Genomic DNA, 20,786 nt, shown 5'->3' with positions numbered 1-20,786 from the left:
ACAGAGCGAAGAGCAAAATGTGCCCTACAGTATCCCACAGGAACCCCACCCAGAAAGTCAGAGAAAGTCAGAGAAAAGGCAAGACACTCTTCTCCTCATTGCTGATCTAGGACCAGACAGGCCCCAGATGCAGGCTGACTGGCCTCGACACCCCTGCAGGGCTGGAGTCCATGCGCCCCACTTCCCTGGCAGACTGGACCATGGCCACGCCTGGGGGCCACCAGAGATGGGAGGTTGAGGCACTTTACAAAACAGACTGTTGAACACTGCACAAAAGCTGGATCTCAGGACCGGCGACAAGCACAGAAGTGAAGGAAGGAGACTCGATTGAAAGGAAAAGAAAGGCAGCTCAAGACCCGCTTTCCCCAGTGCGAGCAGGTGATCGGCCCACCAGCCTCATCAGCTCAGAAGACATCTCTCTGAGGCAGGACCGACCGTCCAGCCAGGAGACAGTACTCGGCAAGACAAAGGGGACAGACAAGACCGCCCACAACCCTGCACAGTGGTGTCACACCACGTGGAGGCCAGAAACCTGGCTAGGACCAGCTGCACTCTGCTGGCTGAGGGCCAGGTGGGTCCCACCTCTCTGCACTTGGCTTTTCCCACCTGCACCAACGTGGCTGTCCCAAAGGCTCTCTCTCAGCTCACGCTAAGGCCAAGATTCAAGACCGGAGGGCTTACAGCAAAGGCTAGATTCCAGTGCCCTGGGATAGTGACGGGAAGCTGAGTGGGTGGCCCCCTGGGACTGCTCTGGAGCTCTGGGCAGGGCCCCGGGACACCCACCCCACGCAGAGCAGAACTTCCACAAAGGGAGTCGGTGGCCACCGCCTCAGGGTGACAGGTCTGTAGCTTTATGACTTTCCCCGGGACAGAGGCCGCAGTGGATTCTACATGAGTGGAGAAACCAGAGCTCCACTGTTACCTTCTGCTTGTAGCTGCTGAGGAAACCACAGCCACCAACCTCCAGCCTGCTGACAGGCCAGGGCAGACATGAAGATGTGTGCACATGCACACCCAGAGGAGGCCTCTGCACAGAAGGCACCAGCCTGGGGAAGGTGGCCATTAGCTCACACTGCCCTGGGGGGCCACCGGCAAGACCAGACGCATGGGCACAGACTCCCCTCCCCGGTCCGGCTCCTGGGCCAACCTTCTCCCCACTTGACTTGCAGCTAAGGGACAGAGGGTACTAGCGCCCTCTACCTTTGTCGGTTCTCCAGGCAAGAGGGGATGCTCTGGGGATAACGCAGAACCTCGGAAAGTCCCTTCTGGATGTTTCAGGCCAAGAGAGGGCAAGGAAATGTGAATCAAAAGAAAACGTAGTGGGGCTTCCTCTGGGCCAGCCAGTTGAGACCGTAATGCTCAAATCAGGAAGTCAGAAGAAAGCCACGCTGCCCTTCACAGGGTGAGGTCACTGCTGCCCTCCAAGGTCAGCCCCCTATTGGACTCACTAGCCCTCGGAACTCCTGATGGGTGATGCTGAGAGCAAGAGCCCCCCTGAGCAGGCCGGGCCGAGTGCCGTGAGGCAGGACTTACTACTGCAAATGTCCCTTCCAGCACAGGAGATCTCGTCTCCCGGTGGAGAATCCAGGGGCTCAGGACCACGGTGGGTCCCCACACCACCATCAAACTCTGATCATGGACAATCCGCTAACCCCCAAAATTCTGGGCCACCATGAGAAGTGTTTAAAGACCCTACATCGAGATCCTGTGAAGACAGACGTGGAAAAGTACGTGTTCCCCCGGGAAGGCAAGATGCCAGCACCAGCCAGGACCTGAGAGGCACCCAACTACGTGGACACTGGGCACGGACAGACCAGACCGGGTTTGCTGGCTCTCCCTGGCGCCTTGACCACGTGTGAGGATGCCGGCCATGCACTGGAAGGGTTGGCCACTCACAGCCAGACAGGGGGATGGAGTCTCAGGCCAGAGCCCTGAACAGGGAGGGTTGCCAAGTGCACAGCCAGCTCCCCGTGCTCACTCACGTGTGGGGCCCATGCCAGGCTGTCGTGCCAGCCCCACATCCAGCAAGAAACTAGAATCTACCTGCAAAGCCTTGAGGCTCGGACGCCCTCCCCAGCTCCAGAGCCTCCAGGAGAGCGCCCTCACGGTGTCTGAACGGGGGCGCTGAGCTTACTTGCTCTCCACCTGGCTCGTGGCCTGGTTCAAGGCATCCCTCAGGATGGAGTTTTCTTGCTGCAGACGGGCCAGCTGTGTGTTGGGGCCATTCTCCAGTTGCTCCTGAAGAGTCCGGATCTGCAAAGTCAGCGAAGGGGCATCAGAGTGCCTCTTGGCCTCACAGAGAGCCGGCTTTGGTGGGGAGCGAGGTCAGCGAGGCCCCAGCCCACAAACTAATGCACCAGAGGCAGGGTGACCCCCTGCATGCGCCCCCTCCCTTCCCTCTGCCTTACGGTCTGTAGACTCCAGGCGCTGTGTTAACCGCCATGACACCGAGCACATAGCCACAGCCTACAATTACCCCGAGGAAGCCTGTTTCCTGCTCTCTGACCTCCCGTGGCACATCCTGAGCCAAGCAGCAGGGAGGTGGCCGTGGCCAACCATGAACAGAGCGCAGGGCCGGGGAGAAGGCACGGGGCTCTGGCCCTGCAGGCAGGCCAGGCTGCTCCCTCGGGCAGCTCGTGTCTCTTGTTTTATGGCGTCCTCCCAAGCACGAGCAGAGAGGGCAGAGCCAGCATGACTGGGGAGTCACATGGAGGCTGCGAACTTGACCCACGGGAACGGAGGAGACGGGACATGGCACCGGCCACTTGGGACCAGGCTGTTTTCAAAAAGCGTTGTTTAAAATCTATTTTATATCTTCCTGGCTGCTGACGTTCACACACGCGTGGTGGGCTGGCCACATGAAACGGCCCCTCCCTCCCAAACCAACCCGATTCTGAAGCCAGCTCCCCCACCCTGTGGGGAGCCATGTGCCCCCTGGGGCCCCCGGCCGCACCCCAGAGCCACTGCCCACCTTGCCCTGTAGCTGCTGCACTTCCTTGACGTGCTCCCGGTAGCTGGCCTGCATGCGCGCCTGCACGGCTGTGATCTCCTGCTCCCGGGCCACAAGCTGCTTCTTCACCTTGGCCTCCCCGGCTGCTGCCTTAGCCTTTTCTGCTGCCAGCTCCTAGGACACAGCAGAGGGCACAGAGGCAGTCAGGCCAGGGCAGGAACTTGTCAGACGGGCCCAAGGTCATCACAGCCCAGACATCGCCTGGGGCTGGGGGCTTGAGACCCCCTCCCCCTGAGTTCCCGGACAGACCAAGCCAGCCACAGCAGAGAACCCACAGGAGGCAACGAGGGATCTGATCTCTGGAAAACCCTGCTGACCTGACCAGTAGGAGTGGATGTCAGACCTTGGCCATGTGAAGGCAGCGGACACAGGAAGGAGCTATGTAAACAGGACACACTGTCTTGTGCTCTCCAGGACTACTGGCTCGGCCCTGCTGGGGCTACGACACCCTGGCTTGGCTGGGTCCCTGACATCCAGGTCCTGGAAGGCCCACTTCTACTTGAGTGCTTCGTGTCAGGATGGAAGCAGCAGTGAGCCTTGATGGCTGAGCCACACGGAGGGCCCAGGTCTCCACGTGCACCTGATCAGTCCTCCCTCCGCAGCCCAGGGAACATCTGCTCTGGTCAGTGTCAGATGCCCATGATGAACACAGGATGCTGGGCCTGGGGACCTGAAGCCTCAGGCATGGGCAGAGCACAGGGTGGGACGGGCTGGTCAGGGGAGAGGGGCTGGCTGGGGTCTGTGTCATTCTTGGAAGAATGGCAATGGATGGAAGCCACAGGGGAACAGAGAGTGACTATTCGAGAAAGGGTGATGCAAACAAGCCCCTGGGGTGAGGATGCTCCCTGTCCAGTGGGCCTCCAGCTGGGCTGGAAGAGCCTGGTGTGGGCCCAGCTGGCCTGGGGGACCACGGTGCAAGCGTCTCCCAAGATTCCAGGCCCTGTGCCATCCCGGTCCTGGGCAGGAGATCAGAGAAGTGGGAAATGCTCTCCTTCTCCAGGCCAGGGATGCCAGGGAGACCCACCCCGAAGGGCCAGAGTGCCCCCCGCACGTCCATCCCTGGGCTGGGACAGAAGCAAATCAGAAGCTAAAGGAGGAGCTAGGCTGACGGGGTGGCCGCTGGGTGCCAACGCTGCCTGTGTGTCCGGCCTTCCCTGAGCCCACCTGGGACCCCTGGCCTCACTGTTCACACAATCCTCTTCCTGGCTCTGCCCAGGGTGAGAGCCCACAGGAGCCCAAGGTCCACGCTAAAGGACACTTCACTGATCATCCACCGGAACCGGGAGAGGTGGCCAACACTGTGCTCCCACTCTGAGGCAAGCAGGCGCCTCACTCAATTCTGTCAGTAAGATGGGGATCATGACCCCCATTTTAAAGCTGAGCTCACTGAGCCCTGGGGAAGATACGATGGTGTCCAAGGCCGGGAAGGCTTCCTCTTAGCTGTGTGCTGGCCTTGGGCCTTGGTGGCCATTCGCTAACAGGCAGCCTGCTAGGTTAAGTCAAGCAAGGTGGCCAGAATCACAGGGGACAATACAATGATAGGTAATTGCTTTGGTGATGACAACCATGGCATTGGGAGAGGAAAATGGGCGTTCTGGAAGGCTTCTCACAGGAGGGAGAGAGGGAGGTCAAAGGAGTCTTCAAAGATAAGGGGAAAATCTCCAGCCAGCCACGCAGTGAAAGGCATTTGAGGATAAGGGAAGAGCAGGAGGAGAAGCCCAGGGGTGGCAACAAAGGGTCGGCATGTCAGGGGAGCACATGGGGCAGGACCGCAGGGGTGTGGGCTTGGGTCTGAAGATTAAGACCCACTGGCAGAGCTTAAAGAGGGACCTCATAGGACCGTGTTAGCACTTGGGAGCCCAGGAGGGTGCAGGGAGGGTGCGGTCAGAGGAGCGGGGGCCTGGCTGGACACCTCGGAGCAAGATGGGTAACGAACACCAAGGGCTGTGTCAAGCGGCCACCACTAGGGTGAGCAGTAAGTGTCCAGCATGAGGGCCGCATTAAGGGGCCTCCTGCAGGATGTACTCCCTGCTTGCACCCGCTGCCCTGCCCACGGTAGCCAGAGACCCTGGGCATGGGGAAGAAACAGGCCACTGGGACTGGCAAAGGTTGTACCTCCTCACTCCTCACACCTCCAGCCCACCCTAAAGTCAAGGGGGCAGGCACGGAACTAGCCAGACAACCACACGGCCAACCAGCCGTGGGGACATTTGCTCCATTTCCTCTCCCCTGACCTTAATTCTGGGGCAGACAAATGTCACAGGGATTTCTCAGTTTGTCCAGAAAGAAGGTACAGAAGGATGGCTCCCCGAAACCACAGATTTGACCAGTGCTGGCCTGCTGGCTCCTGGGGGTGGGAGGGCACTGATTCACGGCGCTGGCCCTATTCTGTGGTGCAAATGCTCACGGCCATGGCGCACCATTGGCCGAGGCAGAAAGAGGCTGCGTGTCCGGCTCCTGGGGGCAGGGTGAGCGGCTCCAGCCAGCCTGCATTTCACCAACAACTCAAGACGGGCTCACGTGAAGGCTGCACGTGGACAATCTTGACAGAGGTGATGAGGCCCAGCGGGCAGAAGGCTACTGAGCTCTAGGGAAGGTCCTTCTCCTGGGTGGACCATTAACCAAGAGTTACCACCCAAAAAGCTCATCTGCTCTTGCCATCTCCACCAAATGAACTTCACTGTTTGGCTCAGGGCTGTGTCTCTCCAACTGAGGTCAGAAACTCAGGCTGCCTCGTTTCTGACTATTCTCGAATGAGCAGGTGGAGGTGCCCTGAGGAAGGGCTGTGGCCCAGACCACATGGGACATCCCCAGTCCCAGGCCATCTCCCTGGGCCCGCTGCCCTGACAGAAGGGGGAAGTAAGCAGCAAGAGGGCAAGAGCAAGCCACAGAATTCTGCTGGAAAGAGACAGCTTTCAAACTGAGTGCAACTGGCCTTGTGGGACCGCGGCACCAGGACTTACTCCTCAGGAGAGAGGCAAGGGACAAAGCTCAGCGAGTTCTGGCGGGGGTGGCCCCTTGCGCTTTCAGGGTGAATACCCTAAAAAGATGGCCTGTCACTGTGGGACCGGTGATGAGGTTTTGGCCCATCCCCATCAGAGAATGACAGCCCTAACCCTCTACTTAACGTCCATGCGCACGTGTTCTTCATCATGGAGGGGAGCTGCCACCCCGCACAGCTACCCAGGGCCATGACAGGTGAGCCAGCCCCAGGTTGTCAGGCTCTCAGACAGCAGAAGGCCTTCCCGTGGACACAGAATCCCTGGTGTGAGAGGCAGTCCCAAGCCAGCAGGCGCGTGCAAGGAGTCCAGGTGGGAAGGCCAGCCTGCGATCTGGGGACAGCACTGGCCACCGCTGGGGTTGCTCAGGACAGGGTGTGCACTCAGCCGTACCTTATTGAGCTCCCTCAGTTTGCTCTTGGCGGCAGCTGCGTCTTCCTGCTCTGTGGCCAGCAGCTTTTCCTTCTCTTCCAGCTGGCGTTTCAGAATTGCCACAGGGTCGCCCTTCTGAGTGGCCTGGAAGTGCCCACAGAGCAGCGTTAACAGAGGGGGTGTGCAGATAGCTGGTGTGCCCTCCCACCCCAGCAGTCAGACCCTGACCCACGACCAGAGCAGGGGCCCGGTCCTGTGGGATGGGGCTTCTGGGTGAGCGGGTTCTAGCCCGACTCCACGCACTTCTGGGGACGGGCACCCCTGCCTCAGCCACTCAGTCGGCCAGGTCTCTAGGCCCACTGCATACAGGAACTGTTTGGACCAAAAGCTTTGCGTCTCTGCAGTAGGTTTTAGGAGCATGGTGCTTCCCACGAACTTGGGCCAATGGTGGCCAAGGCCTTTTCCTACCCCACTGAAGGGCAATTAGTCATTGTTTCTGGCTTGGGGCCTACCCCTTAGCTGCTGTGTGAGGCCTGCAAGATGCCTCGGGAGGCGAGGTGTACTCTGGGGACAGTGGCCTGAGGTGAGTCTGGGCCTGTCTCCTTGGAGGAGAGGTCCTCCCAACCTCCAGTCACTCGCACACCAAGAGACACCCTTCCCTCCCCCAAGCTCACTGAGCACAAAGCTTCCTGTGACTGTGGGATGTGCCACACCTTGGCGAGAGTCAGGAAGGGAGTAAGCCCCGCTGGCCTCAGGTCAGGAGTCACTGGCCTGGCTCTCAAGACACCCCCCAGCATCACTAACCACTAGGGTGCCACAAAATTCTCCAGCAAAATTCCTAGAGTTCTGACTCTGGATGAGGAACAAACACATGCCAGGCAGCATCTCCTGGTGGCAGCTCATTCGCCACAAGAAGCAGAGGGCGAGTGCCGGCCTCTGGACTGAACCCCAACAGCAGGAGGGACGTCAGAGAAAGGGGCTTCCAGGCTCCCCACTGTGCAGCGTGTCCCTACACCTTCTTTTCTGCACCCGAGCCCTGGCCACAGGCCAGCCGGGCCCCAGCTCCTGTGTTCACCCCCCCTGGCTCACACAACACAGAGCCCGGCCCTGACCCGTAACGGTCTTCCTGTTTCCGTGGCTGGGCTGTGGCTGGGCTGAGGCAGAAGGCAGAGTGTACTCAGGGTGATTCATGCAATCTGTGTCTGGGAAGGGGAGGCGGGGTGCTGCTGAGAGAGGCCAGTGGAGACTGTTTCCTGAACTCTGTGCATGTGGCCAGCCCAACGGGGTCACTCAAGGGAGGCGAGGGCCCCAGGACTTAAGGGGAGAGCAGGGAGGGCGGGTCTACCTTATGCCAGGTGTCCTGGATGACTCCAGCCTTCTCGGACAGGATCTCAATGAGCCGCTGGGCCTCACCCTCGTTGAATACCATGCTTCCGACCGTGGAGACCAGAGTCTTGTAAGGGAGGTAGAGAGGGCTGTCGGAGTCCGGGGGCGCTGTGCAGGGAGAGAGAAGGAACAGGAACTTACCCTCCGCCCCCAGCAACCAAGCTGGTCACACCTCAAAGCAGCAGGGGCCAGACAGCCGACCGAGGACTCTGTCCAGCTGCTTGGGCTGTACGGGCTGAATGCGAGCCTGCCCTGGGTACCCTGAGCTCTTTCAGAGTGCTGAGAAACGGCCCAGACTTCAGGTCCCTGCACAGTCGTCCCAACTGCCCAAAGAGAGCAGAGGAGGAAGGTCCCTAAGTAAAAGAAAGGCTGTTTGCCTAGGCTGGGGGAGACATCCTCACCGCCCCCCTTTTTATCATCAAAATGAGCAGAATTAAGCAAGGAATACCTTCCCCAAAGGTGCTTTTCCTTCCCTTTTTCCAGCAAACCGCTTGGTCCAGTTCTAGCCCTGCACAGCCCTGCACAGCCCTGCACAGGTGGGTTCACCCGCCTGCGGTGACCAAGCCCCATGGCTCCTCGTAAACATGGACCCCACTGCCACAACCCCGCGGTCACTGGAGAAGGATGGCAAGCAAAGGCCCGCATCTCTAACGCTGCTTCTCTGTGGTCCCAGGGAAAAGGAGGCTCTTTCCACACATCCAGGTTCAAACACTGTTTCTGGCTTCACGAAGCCCGAGGCAGGTTTTAGGGGAGGGGAGGCTGGGCTAGGTTCTTTCACAGCGGGCCTGCCCACTTGTCAGTCCACGAGTGACTTCCCGGGAGGCACAGAGTCAGGTGCCAACAGCCACCTGTGCTGTGACTTCTGCGGTGCTCCTGAGGCCCCCTGACACACGCACACTCACTCAAGGCAGGCTCTCGAGTGGCCTCGAATGCAGGAAAGGGTGAATTGAGACGCCCCATCTGGCAGCAACCCCGCCTGAAATGCCCCGGGGAATGACTTATGCCGAGGCCCAGAGCTGCCCCGCGGCCGAACGGCCGGGCCCCAAATGAATGAAATAAAGGGAAACAGGCCGGCCCATGGCAGCACCTTCAGCTAAGCCCCCCTCACTGAGGACAACGCACGGGGAAGGTTTCCATAGCAACCCCAAATTCTCTGGCCTGTCACAATATTTTCACTTGCTAGTCACAATATTTTCATCGCCAGTCAAAGCATTTAGAGTGATACCTTAATGAGGGGAACGTGGGATGTGGGCGAGCTGGTTGCTATGAGCACCTTCATTGTAGAACTTCTTACCTCATGAGTGAGGCTCGGGAGATTAAAAATAACCACGGTGACGTTCAAGGCCTAAGAGCTCAAGAGTGCCATGAAAATGAAGTGGGGGTGGGGTGCGTGTTCCCTTCAGCCTTTCTTTTCATTGATATACGTATATAACACAAAATCATCTTGATGGCAAACTTAGAAAAACCACTCTGAGCACCGCTAAGCCAAAAACAAAGCAAAGACGGCTCTCAAGTTCACTACTGGAAGAAGACCCCACCAGTAGCATTTTGGTTTCCGGGGTCCCTGCCCTTCCCCCTCAGCCTGCAGGCAGATGCAGGTTTTCCAGAAGACGGAAGTCCACTATTTCAAAGACACAGTTGGAGCTCAAATGGACAGACGTTTTCCTTTCCTGACTCGGGAAATGTCTACTGTGCTGTCCCAACAGGCTGGCCACCAGTTACATGTGGCCACTGGGCACTTGAAATGCAGCCAGCGTGGACCAAGCTGTGCTGCAGGTACAAATACACCCCGGTTTGAAGACTTGGTAAAATATCTGTAATAATTTTCTGGTATCGACTGCATGTGGAAATGATAATATTTGGGGAAAACTGGGTTAAATAAAATGTATCATTAAAATTTAATTCTTTGTTTTTTGTTTGCTTTTTTTTCACGTAGCTGCTAGGAAAGTCTGAACTACACATATGCTCACACGGGTGGCTCACACTATTTCTACTGGACAGGCTGGTCTATTCCTTTCCAGCCCTAGGGACCCTCCAACCCCCCAAAAGTACGGCCGTTGTCCCTGCAGAGGCCTCAGACTGCGCAGGGGCTCGGGCATCTCTTGAAGCCTCTCCTAGACCATCCTTCTAGGCCCCCGTAGTCCCTACCACATTGCTGGGGGCGGGAGGGGGAGACATTTAGATAGTGGAGCCAGGCTTTGCTATGGAGCTCTGTTTCCCCACAGATGTCACCCCAGTGGTCTTGACAGACCGTGTTCCCTCTTGGATAGCCAGGACACTCTGCCTGTAGAACGTTGCCAAGAGTATTCTGTAAGAGTATCATTCTAATATACCTTTATTCAAACTTTCTTACCTAATTATATTTTCTTAGATGTTTTAGAGAACAAAGTAATGAAAACTTGAGCAGGTGCAACAATCCAAAGCTACACACAGCACAATTTAACTCTCCCCTGCCTATCGCCCGATCTCCCCACACAAACTTCCCTGGCCTTCTCTATGTTCATATGAACACTATCTTTTAAGGTATTTTTAGAGAGCCCCAGCTTTACACTTTTCCATGAAGTCGTTTAGGTAAGAATGCTGCCATCTTTGGGGCACCTGGATGGCTCAGTCAGTTGAGCATCCGACTTTGGCTCAGGTCATGATCTCGCAGTTTGTGAGTTCGAGTCCCACGTTGGGCTCTGTGCTGACAGCTTGGAGCCTGGAGCCTGCTTCAGATTCTGTGTCTCTGCCTCTTTCTGCCTCTCCTCTACTTGTGCTCTGTCTCTCTCTATCAAAAATAAAGGGAATGTAAAAAAAGAAAAAAAAAAAAATTTAAAGAATGGTGCCATCTTTATTTCCCCCAAATCAGGGGAAGTAAAAATGAAAGAAAAAAGTACTTGGAAGTAGGCACCAGAACTTCTGGACCTCCGTGTGAACTGCGTTTGCTTCTGGGTTTCAAGATCCTCTCACCAAACCAGTGGCGCTGAGCTCACTTGGATGCCTATTCCTGGGAGGCGGGCACCCGGGCCACAAATCACGTGCTAACGGGAGCTAACTTGGGCCGGCATGCTACACATCTCCAGCAAAGACTCGAAAACTGGAAATAATCCCCGGCATTGTGAAATCTTAAGGCACTACACTAAATTTGTCAAAGACTAACATCTAATCTGCTAAACCACTGACTTCACGAAGACCATGAGGCAGTGAATCGTAGTGAGACGAGCTCCTGAGAGCCTGCCCCTATAGTCTCTGCCTTGCCCATCTTGGTGAGTTCTGAAATACCAGGAATGGACGAGCAGGGAGGCCTGGAGGAAGGTCACAGCAAGAGAGCAAAGAGCGGAGAGACAGAACAGAGACAGAACTGGTGCCTCACTGCTCTGGAGTAATCCAGACCTGCCCGGCAGGGGACACAATAAACACCCGCAGGGACCGGGCCCTGCAAGGATGGCACAGGTCTGGCTCAGGGGACAGCCTCTGGACATGTTCCTTCACCTCCAGGGGATGGCTCCTGTGGGGTCTGGGCCAGAACCCTCAGAGCTGTGGACTTGCCGAGGAGAACCGGAAACGAGATTTGTATGTGTCACCTCCTGACCTTTAGTGCTGACAGCTAACTCAAAGAAATAAATAAAACCTCTGTGGGGCTGAACAAACACATCTGTGGGCCAGGTGTGGCCTGCAGATCACCTCTGCCCCTGGGCACTGGGCACCGCGGTCAGAACAAGGCCCCTGAGTCAGGCAGTCTGGGCTCAAATTCTGCGAGCTCAGCTCCTTCCTGCCTGTGCGTCCTTGGGCAAGTTGCTTCACCTCCCTTGGCCTCGGTTTCCTCATCTGCGAAATAGGGGTCATAATCAATCTTTCCTCCTTCCTAGCCTCACTGCCAAGATTAAATCCCAACACGTTTGGACCAATGCCCGGCACAAAACGCACCGCAGAGTCAACCAACAGGGCCACCTTCAAGCAAGCCCCAGTCACAGGACCGGCACAGGCCCAGACCCCTCCCTGAACAGACAGCGCCCACCGGGAAGGACTCAGGCGGGGCTCTGCCCTTTCCCCCACTCCCACCAGCGGGACGGAGAAGTCGTGCAAGGGTGGTGCCCAGAAGCCAGCCCTGAGGATAGAGCAACACAGCCCACGGACCCTCTGGCTCCTGCCTGGCACCCCCGTCTGTACCCTCTCGTGAGGCTAAGAAGGGCAACAGGGTTAGATAAAGCAAGGAGCCCTCTGCCTCCTGCAGCCCCCAGCCAGGGAGCATGCGGCACTGGGTAATGTGTATAACACCTCAAATTCCAAAACCATGCGCCCTTCTGTGACCATGCCGGGGGGCGTGGTCACCTAAAATCAAACTTGTCTTGCCAAGAGGCACTTAGGAGTCCCTCTCTCCCTGTCGACCGCAAAGTCCTTTCGGGAGAGTTTTGTCTTTACATCCCCACCAGGATCCCCTGCGGCCAGGTCTCAGCGCTAGGGAACTCGTGGGGTTCCGCGGCCCGGCACTATCACAGCCCCTCCAGAGTCCAGCTCGGGACCGCTCCTGTGCGGCTCCAGAGGACTCGACCAACAGGTCGGTGCTGACCGCTGCCCAGCAATGGGAGTGGGTGGCCACCCTGGCCCTGGGACAGCCCATCAGGTGACCGAGGCTCAACTCCAATGGCCGGTGCAGGTACCCTGACGCAGCCCTGCCTGGGGCAGGCAGGTTCCAACGGTCTCTAGAGACACAGAGTGTGCTCGTACCGTGCACCCGGCAGTCAGCACACCACTGGGGGTGGCAGGGTTAAGTCAGAGGCCGAACTGCCAGCTGAGAGGCAGAGGAGACACAGGATGCACGGCAACCATGCAGCAGAGCCACAGGAAGGGAACCCAGGGAGGGCATGCTGCCAAGGAAGCGACGTGGCAGCAGTGGCAGGGGATGCTTTGGCCAAGAGCTACTGGATAAGGAAACGGCGAGGGCTGTGCGGGGCTTCGGAAAGGGGAGAGGCAAGGACAGGCAGTGAGGCTCGGAGGGGCCTTGCCACTCAGAGCAGAGGGAAGTGAGACTGGAGTGAGTCCACGTCTTCCTAGGCCTCAAGGATCTGGATTCTATCTTACAGGCTAGAAGCAATGCCAGCAGGGAGGAAGGTCTGCAATGAGGAGATGTTATTTCAGGACACCTGGGAGACAAGGCTGGCGGGGGGGAGGGCAGATGAGGGAAGAGCCCCAGGGCCAGGGGCCAGGCCCAATGGCCCCGAGGAGCTGAACTGGGGGGACAGAGGCCCGGGTGGTAACAAAAGGTTAAGATCTGTGCAACTATGGGCTTCCTGACCACAGCTGCCTGAGGACAGCGACTGGAGCCCCAGCACTGCCATGTTTTAACATGACTGAATGGAAAGTTCTGGAAGCAATGTCATCCAGCAGCTTCTCTGAGACATGAGGCGCCAAGACTGATTTGGCTCCTTCCCTAGGGCATGTTTTTGTTCTTGCAAAAAGGCAAAGTTGGAGCACCTGGGTGGCTCAGTTGGTTAAGCATCCAACTCTGGTTCAGGTCATGATCTCACGCTTCGTGAGTTTGAGCCCTGCATTGGGTTCACTGCTGTCAGCACAAAGCCTGCTTCGGATCCTGTCCCCTTTTCTCTCTGCCCCTCCCCCTTTCGCATTGTCTCATCTCTCTCTCTCTCTCTCTCTCTCTCAAAAATAAATAAACATTAAAAAAAGAGAGAGAAAGAGAAGTTGGGCTTGAAGAACTTACAGAGAAAGGGAATGAAGGCTATGAAGGCTCAAAAGTCCTACAGAGATTTCAGAGCTTCAGACCCTGAAAAACTAAGTTTGAAAGAAAAAAGTATGAAACCTAATCTCAAGACATATCTGCGTGTACCTCAGCCCTAAGACAGCTGTAGAGTAGCCGCTGAGGTGGGCTGCACTTGGCCTGAGGGACCCGCAGAGACAGAGGGCCCAAGGCAGGAGGCTGAGATCCCTGACCGTCCACTGGCCACATGACTTCTGGGAAGTCTCAAAACAAGAGGTGAGCTGTGGCTTCTGCTTTTGCAAAAACAGGTAAACATACCAATCCACGTTACAGACCTTCAGGAGGAGAAATGCATGGAAAGGAGCTTCGTAAACCACACATCTCACAAACATCTAGTTGAGAACGATAGTGTCACAATCCTGGGGGCGACCCAGCAAGCACACAGTGAAGAAGGACACTGGGGGGTGGGGGGGGATGGGATAGTAGGAAGGAAGGGGTGATGCTATTATCAAGTCGCATGCCTTAAGATTAGATTAAGTCACATGCTAAGGTACAGACGACTTTAGCAGTTTTTCTGAAGATCCTTCCCTATATCCCCTGACCTCTGGTGACTCCTGCCCCAGAAGGGTACAGAGCACGATCCTATTTGTGCATTTCCATCTGCTCTGGCACAGAAGGGAGTGGCCAGGGAGGCCTTGCACAATATGGAGCTGAGCAGCTCCCCCAGGACACTTCAAGGTTCATAGATGTGGGGAGCCACGAACTTTCCATCTTAGTTCAGTTTGTGATCATAGACTGGGTACCCAAAGGCTGGGACAAGGTTGAAAAGAACTGGCCACTTTCCTTCCTCAACCTGACCCCCCTGAAGGAGCAGGGACCCCCTTCTGCTGCTCAGAGGACCCATGGTCAGGGCTGGGCTGCCTCACAAAGCCCGAAAGGTTAGGAGCCCCACTCCGTACAATGAGTGCCTGCTTATTTGACTCGCAGACAAATAATAGAGCTTTTTTTTTCTTTTCCATTTAAAAAAGAAAACGTATTTACCCAACAGATACAAAAATACTGATTTGAAGGGGTACACGCACCCCCCACTGTTTATAGCAGTATCATCAACAACAGCCAAACTACGGAGAGACCCCAAATGTCCACTGACTGATGAATGGATATAGAGGATGTGGTGTATATATACAATGGAACATTACTCAGCCATCAAAAAGAATGAAAGCTTGCCACTTGCAATGATGTGGATGGAGCTAGAGTGTATTGTGCTAAGCAAAATAGGTCAATCAGAGAAAGACAATTACTGTATGATTTCACTCACATGTGGAATTTAAGAAACAAAACTGATGAACATATAGGAAGGGGGGGGGGGGGAGAGAAGAGAGGGAAACAAACCATAAGAGATTCTTGATGATACAGAACAAACTATGGGATGATGGAGGGAGGCAGGTATGTGTGGGATGGGCTAGATGGGTGGGGGATACTAAGGAGGGCACTTGTTAGGATGAGCACTGGGTGTCGTATGCAAGTGATGAATCACTGAATTCTACTCCTGAAACCAGTATTACACTGTCTGTTAACTAAAACTTAAATGAAGAAAAAAAAAAAAATGCAGGTTACCAAAAAACCAGAAAATACGGGCAAAGGAAAGGTATTAAAATTTACCCATAGTCGGGTACCCCAAGAAGGCCTTTCTCCCACACAGACTCGTGTGTGTGTGACAAGGTCATCGTGGGGTGTCTGAGAGCGTTTTCCATCTCCTGCAGGTTGGCGGGGTTCCCCCGAGCCCTGACACGATGATGGTCTTCTGGCCTCAGGGCAAACAGGCCCGCAGACAGGGAAGGGTGTCCAGTGTGAATGCAGCGCGAGAGGGGAAGAGCCACGCTCAGCGACAGCAGTGCACCCACCAAGTTCCAGCGGAAGCACGACGTTCTGGAGCGTGTGCAAACGGGCATCTTGCGCTCCCTGTCGGTCCTTGGTTCCTCTGGGGCCAGCCCACACCGTACTAATCTGGACTCACCTCTAGGCACTGGGACAAAAAGAGCTGTCCTAAAAGTGTAACTTCACACTCCCAGCCGAGGTATGCCAGCAAAGACCGACTCCGAGGGCAAAAACAGATTTTCAAGAAACCCCCACCATGTACACAACACACTTCCTGTAAGAGGGACGCAGCATTCCTGATAAACACCATGCACGAGTCCTGAGGGACTCTCCGAGAGCGAACCAGTGGAGGCCTGCAACCAGGCTGCATGCACCCAGGAGCTTTAGTTCTGGGGAAATTTCCACTTCTCTGTGGCTCCCCGAGTTCCCTCTTCTGCAAACAACAATAAAAGAATCTGCGCCTTTTGTTTCATAAGTAAGCGTCTTCTCCTTATTCCACACCTGGGTTTATAACGCTCCCCTCAAGTGGTCACCATCTCGACAGCACCACGTGAAGAGTCAAGTCAGGTGGAAGGTGCTGGAAAACGCTCACGTGGGCCTCTCAGCACTCTGAGCAAATTGTAAATCGTGAAGTGTCTTTGGGGAGCGATGCAGCACTGTGCTCCTAAATTGAAAACGGACCCGTCTTTTCACTTAGCAACTGCGTATCGACGTAGTTACTTTGCAGAGATACACTACAATATACGTACATCACTGTGGCATTAATTTTAGCAGCAAAAAAACCGCACGCTGGTTAATGCCATTTAAATAAGCAAACGATACATTGACGCTATGGGACAGGATACAGCAGCAGCAGCCCTGTAGGTACAATACAGAAAGATGTCACTGGTACCCTGGTACACAAGGCAAGCAAGCTCCAAGGCTGTGTGCACCGCAGGCCGCAACTGTGTGTGCCAAAGCAATGAGCGGAATGGCTCCCAGGCTCCCCCATGAAAGGGAGGGAGTGGAAAGACTTTCGGTTTTCACCTTCCACACTTCTATGCTGTTTGTACTTTGTTTGCTGGAAGCACACATTTATATGCTAATAAATTTTAAAAGCGTGGATTAGGAAGGCAGGTGTTCACTGTCAGATCCAGCCACGGACAAGTGGTAAAAACCTGCCACACGGCCCTGATTTGCTCTTGTAGGAAAAACAGATCAGAAGTCCTGGAAGAGTTCCAACTGGGGCCTGCAGAAGCGTGTCCTGTGCCCGCCTCCACACCTGCCTGGTCTCTCTCTGGGGCGTCTGTCAGCAAGGACCCTGCTGGGCCCACCTGGTGACAACTGAGGACACAACCGTCTGTGGTGCCCCCCAGCTCTGGGGCAGGTTCTGCTGCTGATCTGTCGTGCATCATGGGCCAGCCACAGGCTCCACGATTTCACTTGTCACATAGCACTGGGATATGGAGGACGACGGGGAGCTCACCCCCACCCCACTCAGGATGCAGGCAGACAGAACAAGGCACTGGGTGAGCTGTGTGGTGCCAACTCAGAGCTGCAAAGACATGCTCATTTTTACAGGCTGCCTGGCCTCCTCCTGGTGGCTCTGGTCTAGAACGGCACTGTCCTAACTGACTGCACTGATGGAGACACTCTTCCCTGCACTGTCCAGCAAAGGCAGCCACTGGCCACAGGGCACTGCTGAGCACTTGGAATGTGGCAAGCGCAACTGAACCAGTCATTTGACTGACTTTTGATCGATCTGAATGCTAACTGAGATAGCCCCCATGTGACCAGCCCTAGACTTCTAGCTCTCTGGTGCCCACGGTTAAAACTTCAAGGCCCTAGAGCCCTCCCTGACCCAAGTTCAGGTCTCCTCTATTTGGAGAAGGAGCTCCTTTCCTGGCCTGCTCCACACCTACTCTCCAGGCATCTCCCCTAGCTGAGGCCGCTCACATCTCCACACCCCCAAGTTTCTAGATGCCTGGGGCCACCCAGCCCAGCCCGAGCTGTGCTCTTGAGTTGAGTGCACAGGGCCATGGAGAAGCTGGTGGTGGGCAGGCCCTGGACAGAAATACAGAAGCTCCACCCCAGCTAGTGGGCAAGGAGGTCAAAAGCAGGCAGCCGGGGCTGACTGCAGCATCTCGAGCAAAGGAAGGAACACGGGACATGCAGTATGACTACATGAGAGGAATGTGGCCTGCTTCCCATTCAGCAACACGGTTATGGCCACAAGATCACCGCCATGGATGCTCAATGTGAGTCAGATCAGTTCTGGAATGCTAAACATGTATGAGATGTCATCACAATGGAAGAGTGAGTGAGCCCTATTCTATCATACTCCACTTGGAAAATCCATGCCGTCCATAGACACAGGTCGTGGCTAAATGAAAACATGGAAAGAAATCAGCATTCTGGACAGTGGGAATATGGCTGCAAATGACTGAAGGCTCTCAGAGTGGAGAAGGGCCTTGATGGCTCGTCACTGACATCTGACTTGGGAGTCGTCTTCAGAGCAAGCCCCAAACCGCATGTCTGTATTTGGGAGCACCAAACACCCAAACACCCAAACACCCAAAGCACACACTTCACTTACTCTACCCTCAGGTCCACAGTCCTTTACAGACAAGAGCTGCAAAGCTGCCGGAAGCCAGGCATCATGGAGACACCCACCTTGCCCTGTGCCATCCTGGCAGTGACTCAGGGGTCCTTACTACCTGCTCCCCACCCCCCACCTCCCCACCAAGTGTGGTCCTGGAAACAACAGCATCAGCATCTCCCAGGAGCTGGTTAGAAATGCAGAGTCTCAGGCTCTGCCCAGAACTGTGAGTCAGACTCTTTACCTTAACAAGTCCCCCAGGGGATCCAACTGCATAGAAAGTTGGAGAAGCAATGCACTTGGGCATATCCCCACTACTTCTGAACACACAGATTATTTCAGGATCCTCCTGGTGTTGGTGCAGGGAGTGGCCTGCATCTACTCTGGGTGTGGGGGTGGGGCTTCAAGATGGCTTTACACCCCAACCACAGCAGGTGGAGATCACATGACAAATTACATTCAGGAAAATGACAAATTACAAGACAGTTTTTTCCCCATGTCTCTAGGCTCTCAAACCCCCTGAAGAATAAAGAAATTCGCCTTTCAGGTGTCCTCTCAGCTGCACATAATACCCTGTGTGGCTGGGTTTTCATTCTGGGTCTGACGATCCTGTGTGGTTGCTTTTGTGGCCCAGTGCCCCATATTGGCCTTTGTGATTTTCTCATTGCAACCTTGGAGTGGCGTCAGGCCTCCCGATATCTGGGCTGATTAATATTAATTTTGGCTGTCTTTGGTATTTTCTGGGGTTTGATTTTTTTTTTAATTAAATCTAATTTATCCAGACCTTACATGTTTAGAGGGATCCATAAGCAGACTCTTCCAAATCTTGAACATGTTGCCCAAGATCAGAACATTTCTTCTTCCCACTGAAATGAGGCTGCCTCCCCTCACTGAAGTTCTCAGGCATGACAGTCTGCTTCAGGACCATTTTATTCTCTGACCTGTCTGTCCTTGGGCCAGCACCCTAACCTGTAATTACAATGGCATGGGAATATATTCACACATCAGACACAACTGGCTTCCCAAAAGCTGCTTAAAAAAATCTATCCAATATTCCAACCTATTTTCCCCTCCAGATGGGACTTTTAGAATAGTTTTGTCAAGTTAAAGGCGGGAGTCGGCGGGGGAATCCCATTGAAATTTTGGCTAGAATAATTTTAGTAATAATTGTCATTTTATCCATAATATTTAATCTCTGGAATTTCTTTTCTCTGTTCAAATTCTCTCTTAGGCCAGCAAGGTGTTGTGTGGGTTCATATAGGTCAGAAAGTTAGGTCTTCCTCCTAATAAGGTTCTCTATTTCTGGCTTATTAGTACCACTTGCCTTCCTTCCTAAAGTATCACATTTCTATTCTGTGCCTTGTTTCAGATGCCTAAAGCCAAACATGGTAACAATGGCCACAGGACATAGGCCACAGGAAACAGGAAGCTCTATTCTGAACACACCTGATGCTTTACAGAAAACAGGCCACTTCTCAGTTCCATCCCTGTCCTCATGTCTCAAATACCCTGTCCCTGGGTCAAGTGGAACATCAACTTAAAGACAAGGCAGCAAGCCTTTCCTCTGGCCTGCGGAGGCAGACAGAGGCTGAACATTTGGATTTTCAGAGGGCTTTGAGAAACTGGCCTCACCTGTGGGGGCCAGGTGGGCTCATCCTTGAGGCTCAGCAGAAGCCTGAAGCTGCTCACACAGCACAGGTCCCCCCATAAGGAACTGGGTGCTGCCTGAACAAATGCCCCCCCAAAAGGTGGGGGAGGAGGAAACCTGAGAAAAGGTAATGCATCTCCACAAAGAGGCAAGAAAGGGAAACCCAGCTAAGAACATAGGGCCTTGTGCTGGATAGCCCCTATCCAGCACAAGGCCCAAACATCTCAGACCCCCTAAGATAACTCGGTAAGACAAATGCAATTAATTATCCAAATCAACTAATGGCTAGTCAAAGATATTAAAAAAAAAAAAAAAAAAGGAAGAAAGAAAGAAAAGAAAACAGAAGACTGCCATATCAAATGAGTGATGAACAGGAAACAGGAACTCACTGGCCCAATTTCTATAATGCACACTAAAAAGATAACAGAAAATTACCATTCTGTATTGTATATATATAAAATGGTCCACTAAGTAACTGGGATAGGGAGTTGGGAAGAGGAAAAACTGGGGATGGGGGTGGATGCCATTGTTAACCTTAAGAACATCCTACCATTAGTCATTCAACAAACATACAGAAATGAGTACCAGGTGAGGTAAGCAACAAACAGGCTGGCAGAACATACTCAGACGTCTAAGAAAGATTTGCCAAGACACAGAAGTGTTTCAGATTGCGTGGTGGATGGAATTACTATTCCTAATTCCTCACCACTCCTTGTACTCACATACTCACACCTCTTACAACATCACTTGGCAGTCCCTCCCACTGGAGACAGTGCACTTCCTACCCCTTGACTCTGGCTCAGTCACATGACTTGCTCTGGCCAATAGGATGCTGGTTTGACATGTGCCCTTTTACAGCTCTACTGTAACCAGGAGAAGGACCTCTACCCTCCAGAATCCCTGAAGCCTCAGCCTGGGCCCCAGAATGAACACATATGGAACAGACCTATGCTCGATCTACAGCAAGGGGCCGAACCTAGTTAAACTGCAGCGTGAAGCAGAGCCACTCAGCTGAGACAACCCAGATCAGTCTACTTTCAGCCAATTCAACAGAAGCACGAAAAAGAATAAATGACTGCTGGTGTAAGTCACTGAATTATGGGATGTTTGTTACACAGCTTTGTTGTAGCAACAGCTAACTGATACATATGGCTCCCCCAAAGGGAATCCATAAGCTACTAAAAGATCGCTTTTCCCTTCCAGTTCACAGAGAAATC

The 20,786-nt window shown here is 54.3% G+C and overlaps 1 protein-coding gene and 1 long non-coding RNA gene across 3 annotated transcripts in view; one reads left to right on the top strand and one right to left on the bottom strand.

Annotated features, from left to right (window-relative positions):
• Positions 1–20,786, bottom strand: part of RRBP1 (ribosome binding protein 1) — a 64,480-nt gene that overhangs the window by 17,628 nt on the left and 26,066 nt on the right. For both annotated transcript variants that reach the window (XM_060611515.3, XM_060611521.3), the window contains exons 3-6: positions 7,727–7,875; positions 6,403–6,525; positions 2,972–3,124; positions 2,135–2,253 (exon numbers count right to left, since the gene is read on the bottom strand). In XM_060611515.3, the coding sequence (XP_060467498.3) occupies positions 2,135–2,253; positions 2,972–3,124; positions 6,403–6,525; positions 7,727–7,875 (544 nt within the window). The remainder of the gene's footprint in view (positions 1–2,134; positions 2,254–2,971; positions 3,125–6,402; positions 6,526–7,726; positions 7,876–20,786) is intronic.
• LOC132664722 (uncharacterized) lies at positions 17,627–20,781 on the top strand. The gene is made up of 3 exons (XR_009603816.3): positions 17,627–18,147; positions 19,291–19,696; positions 20,428–20,781. It is a non-coding gene; the product is annotated as an uncharacterized LOC132664722 (long non-coding RNA).

Source organism: Panthera onca, chromosome A3 (genome assembly GCF_046562875.1).
Source record: "Panthera onca isolate mPanOnc1 chromosome A3, mPanOnc1 haplotype 2, whole genome shotgun sequence".
Classification (NCBI taxonomy): Eukaryota; Metazoa; Chordata; class Mammalia; order Carnivora; family Felidae; genus Panthera; species Panthera onca.
The sequence above is the reverse complement of the archived record's forward strand: the minus strand, read 5'-3'. Positions and strand labels throughout refer to the sequence as shown.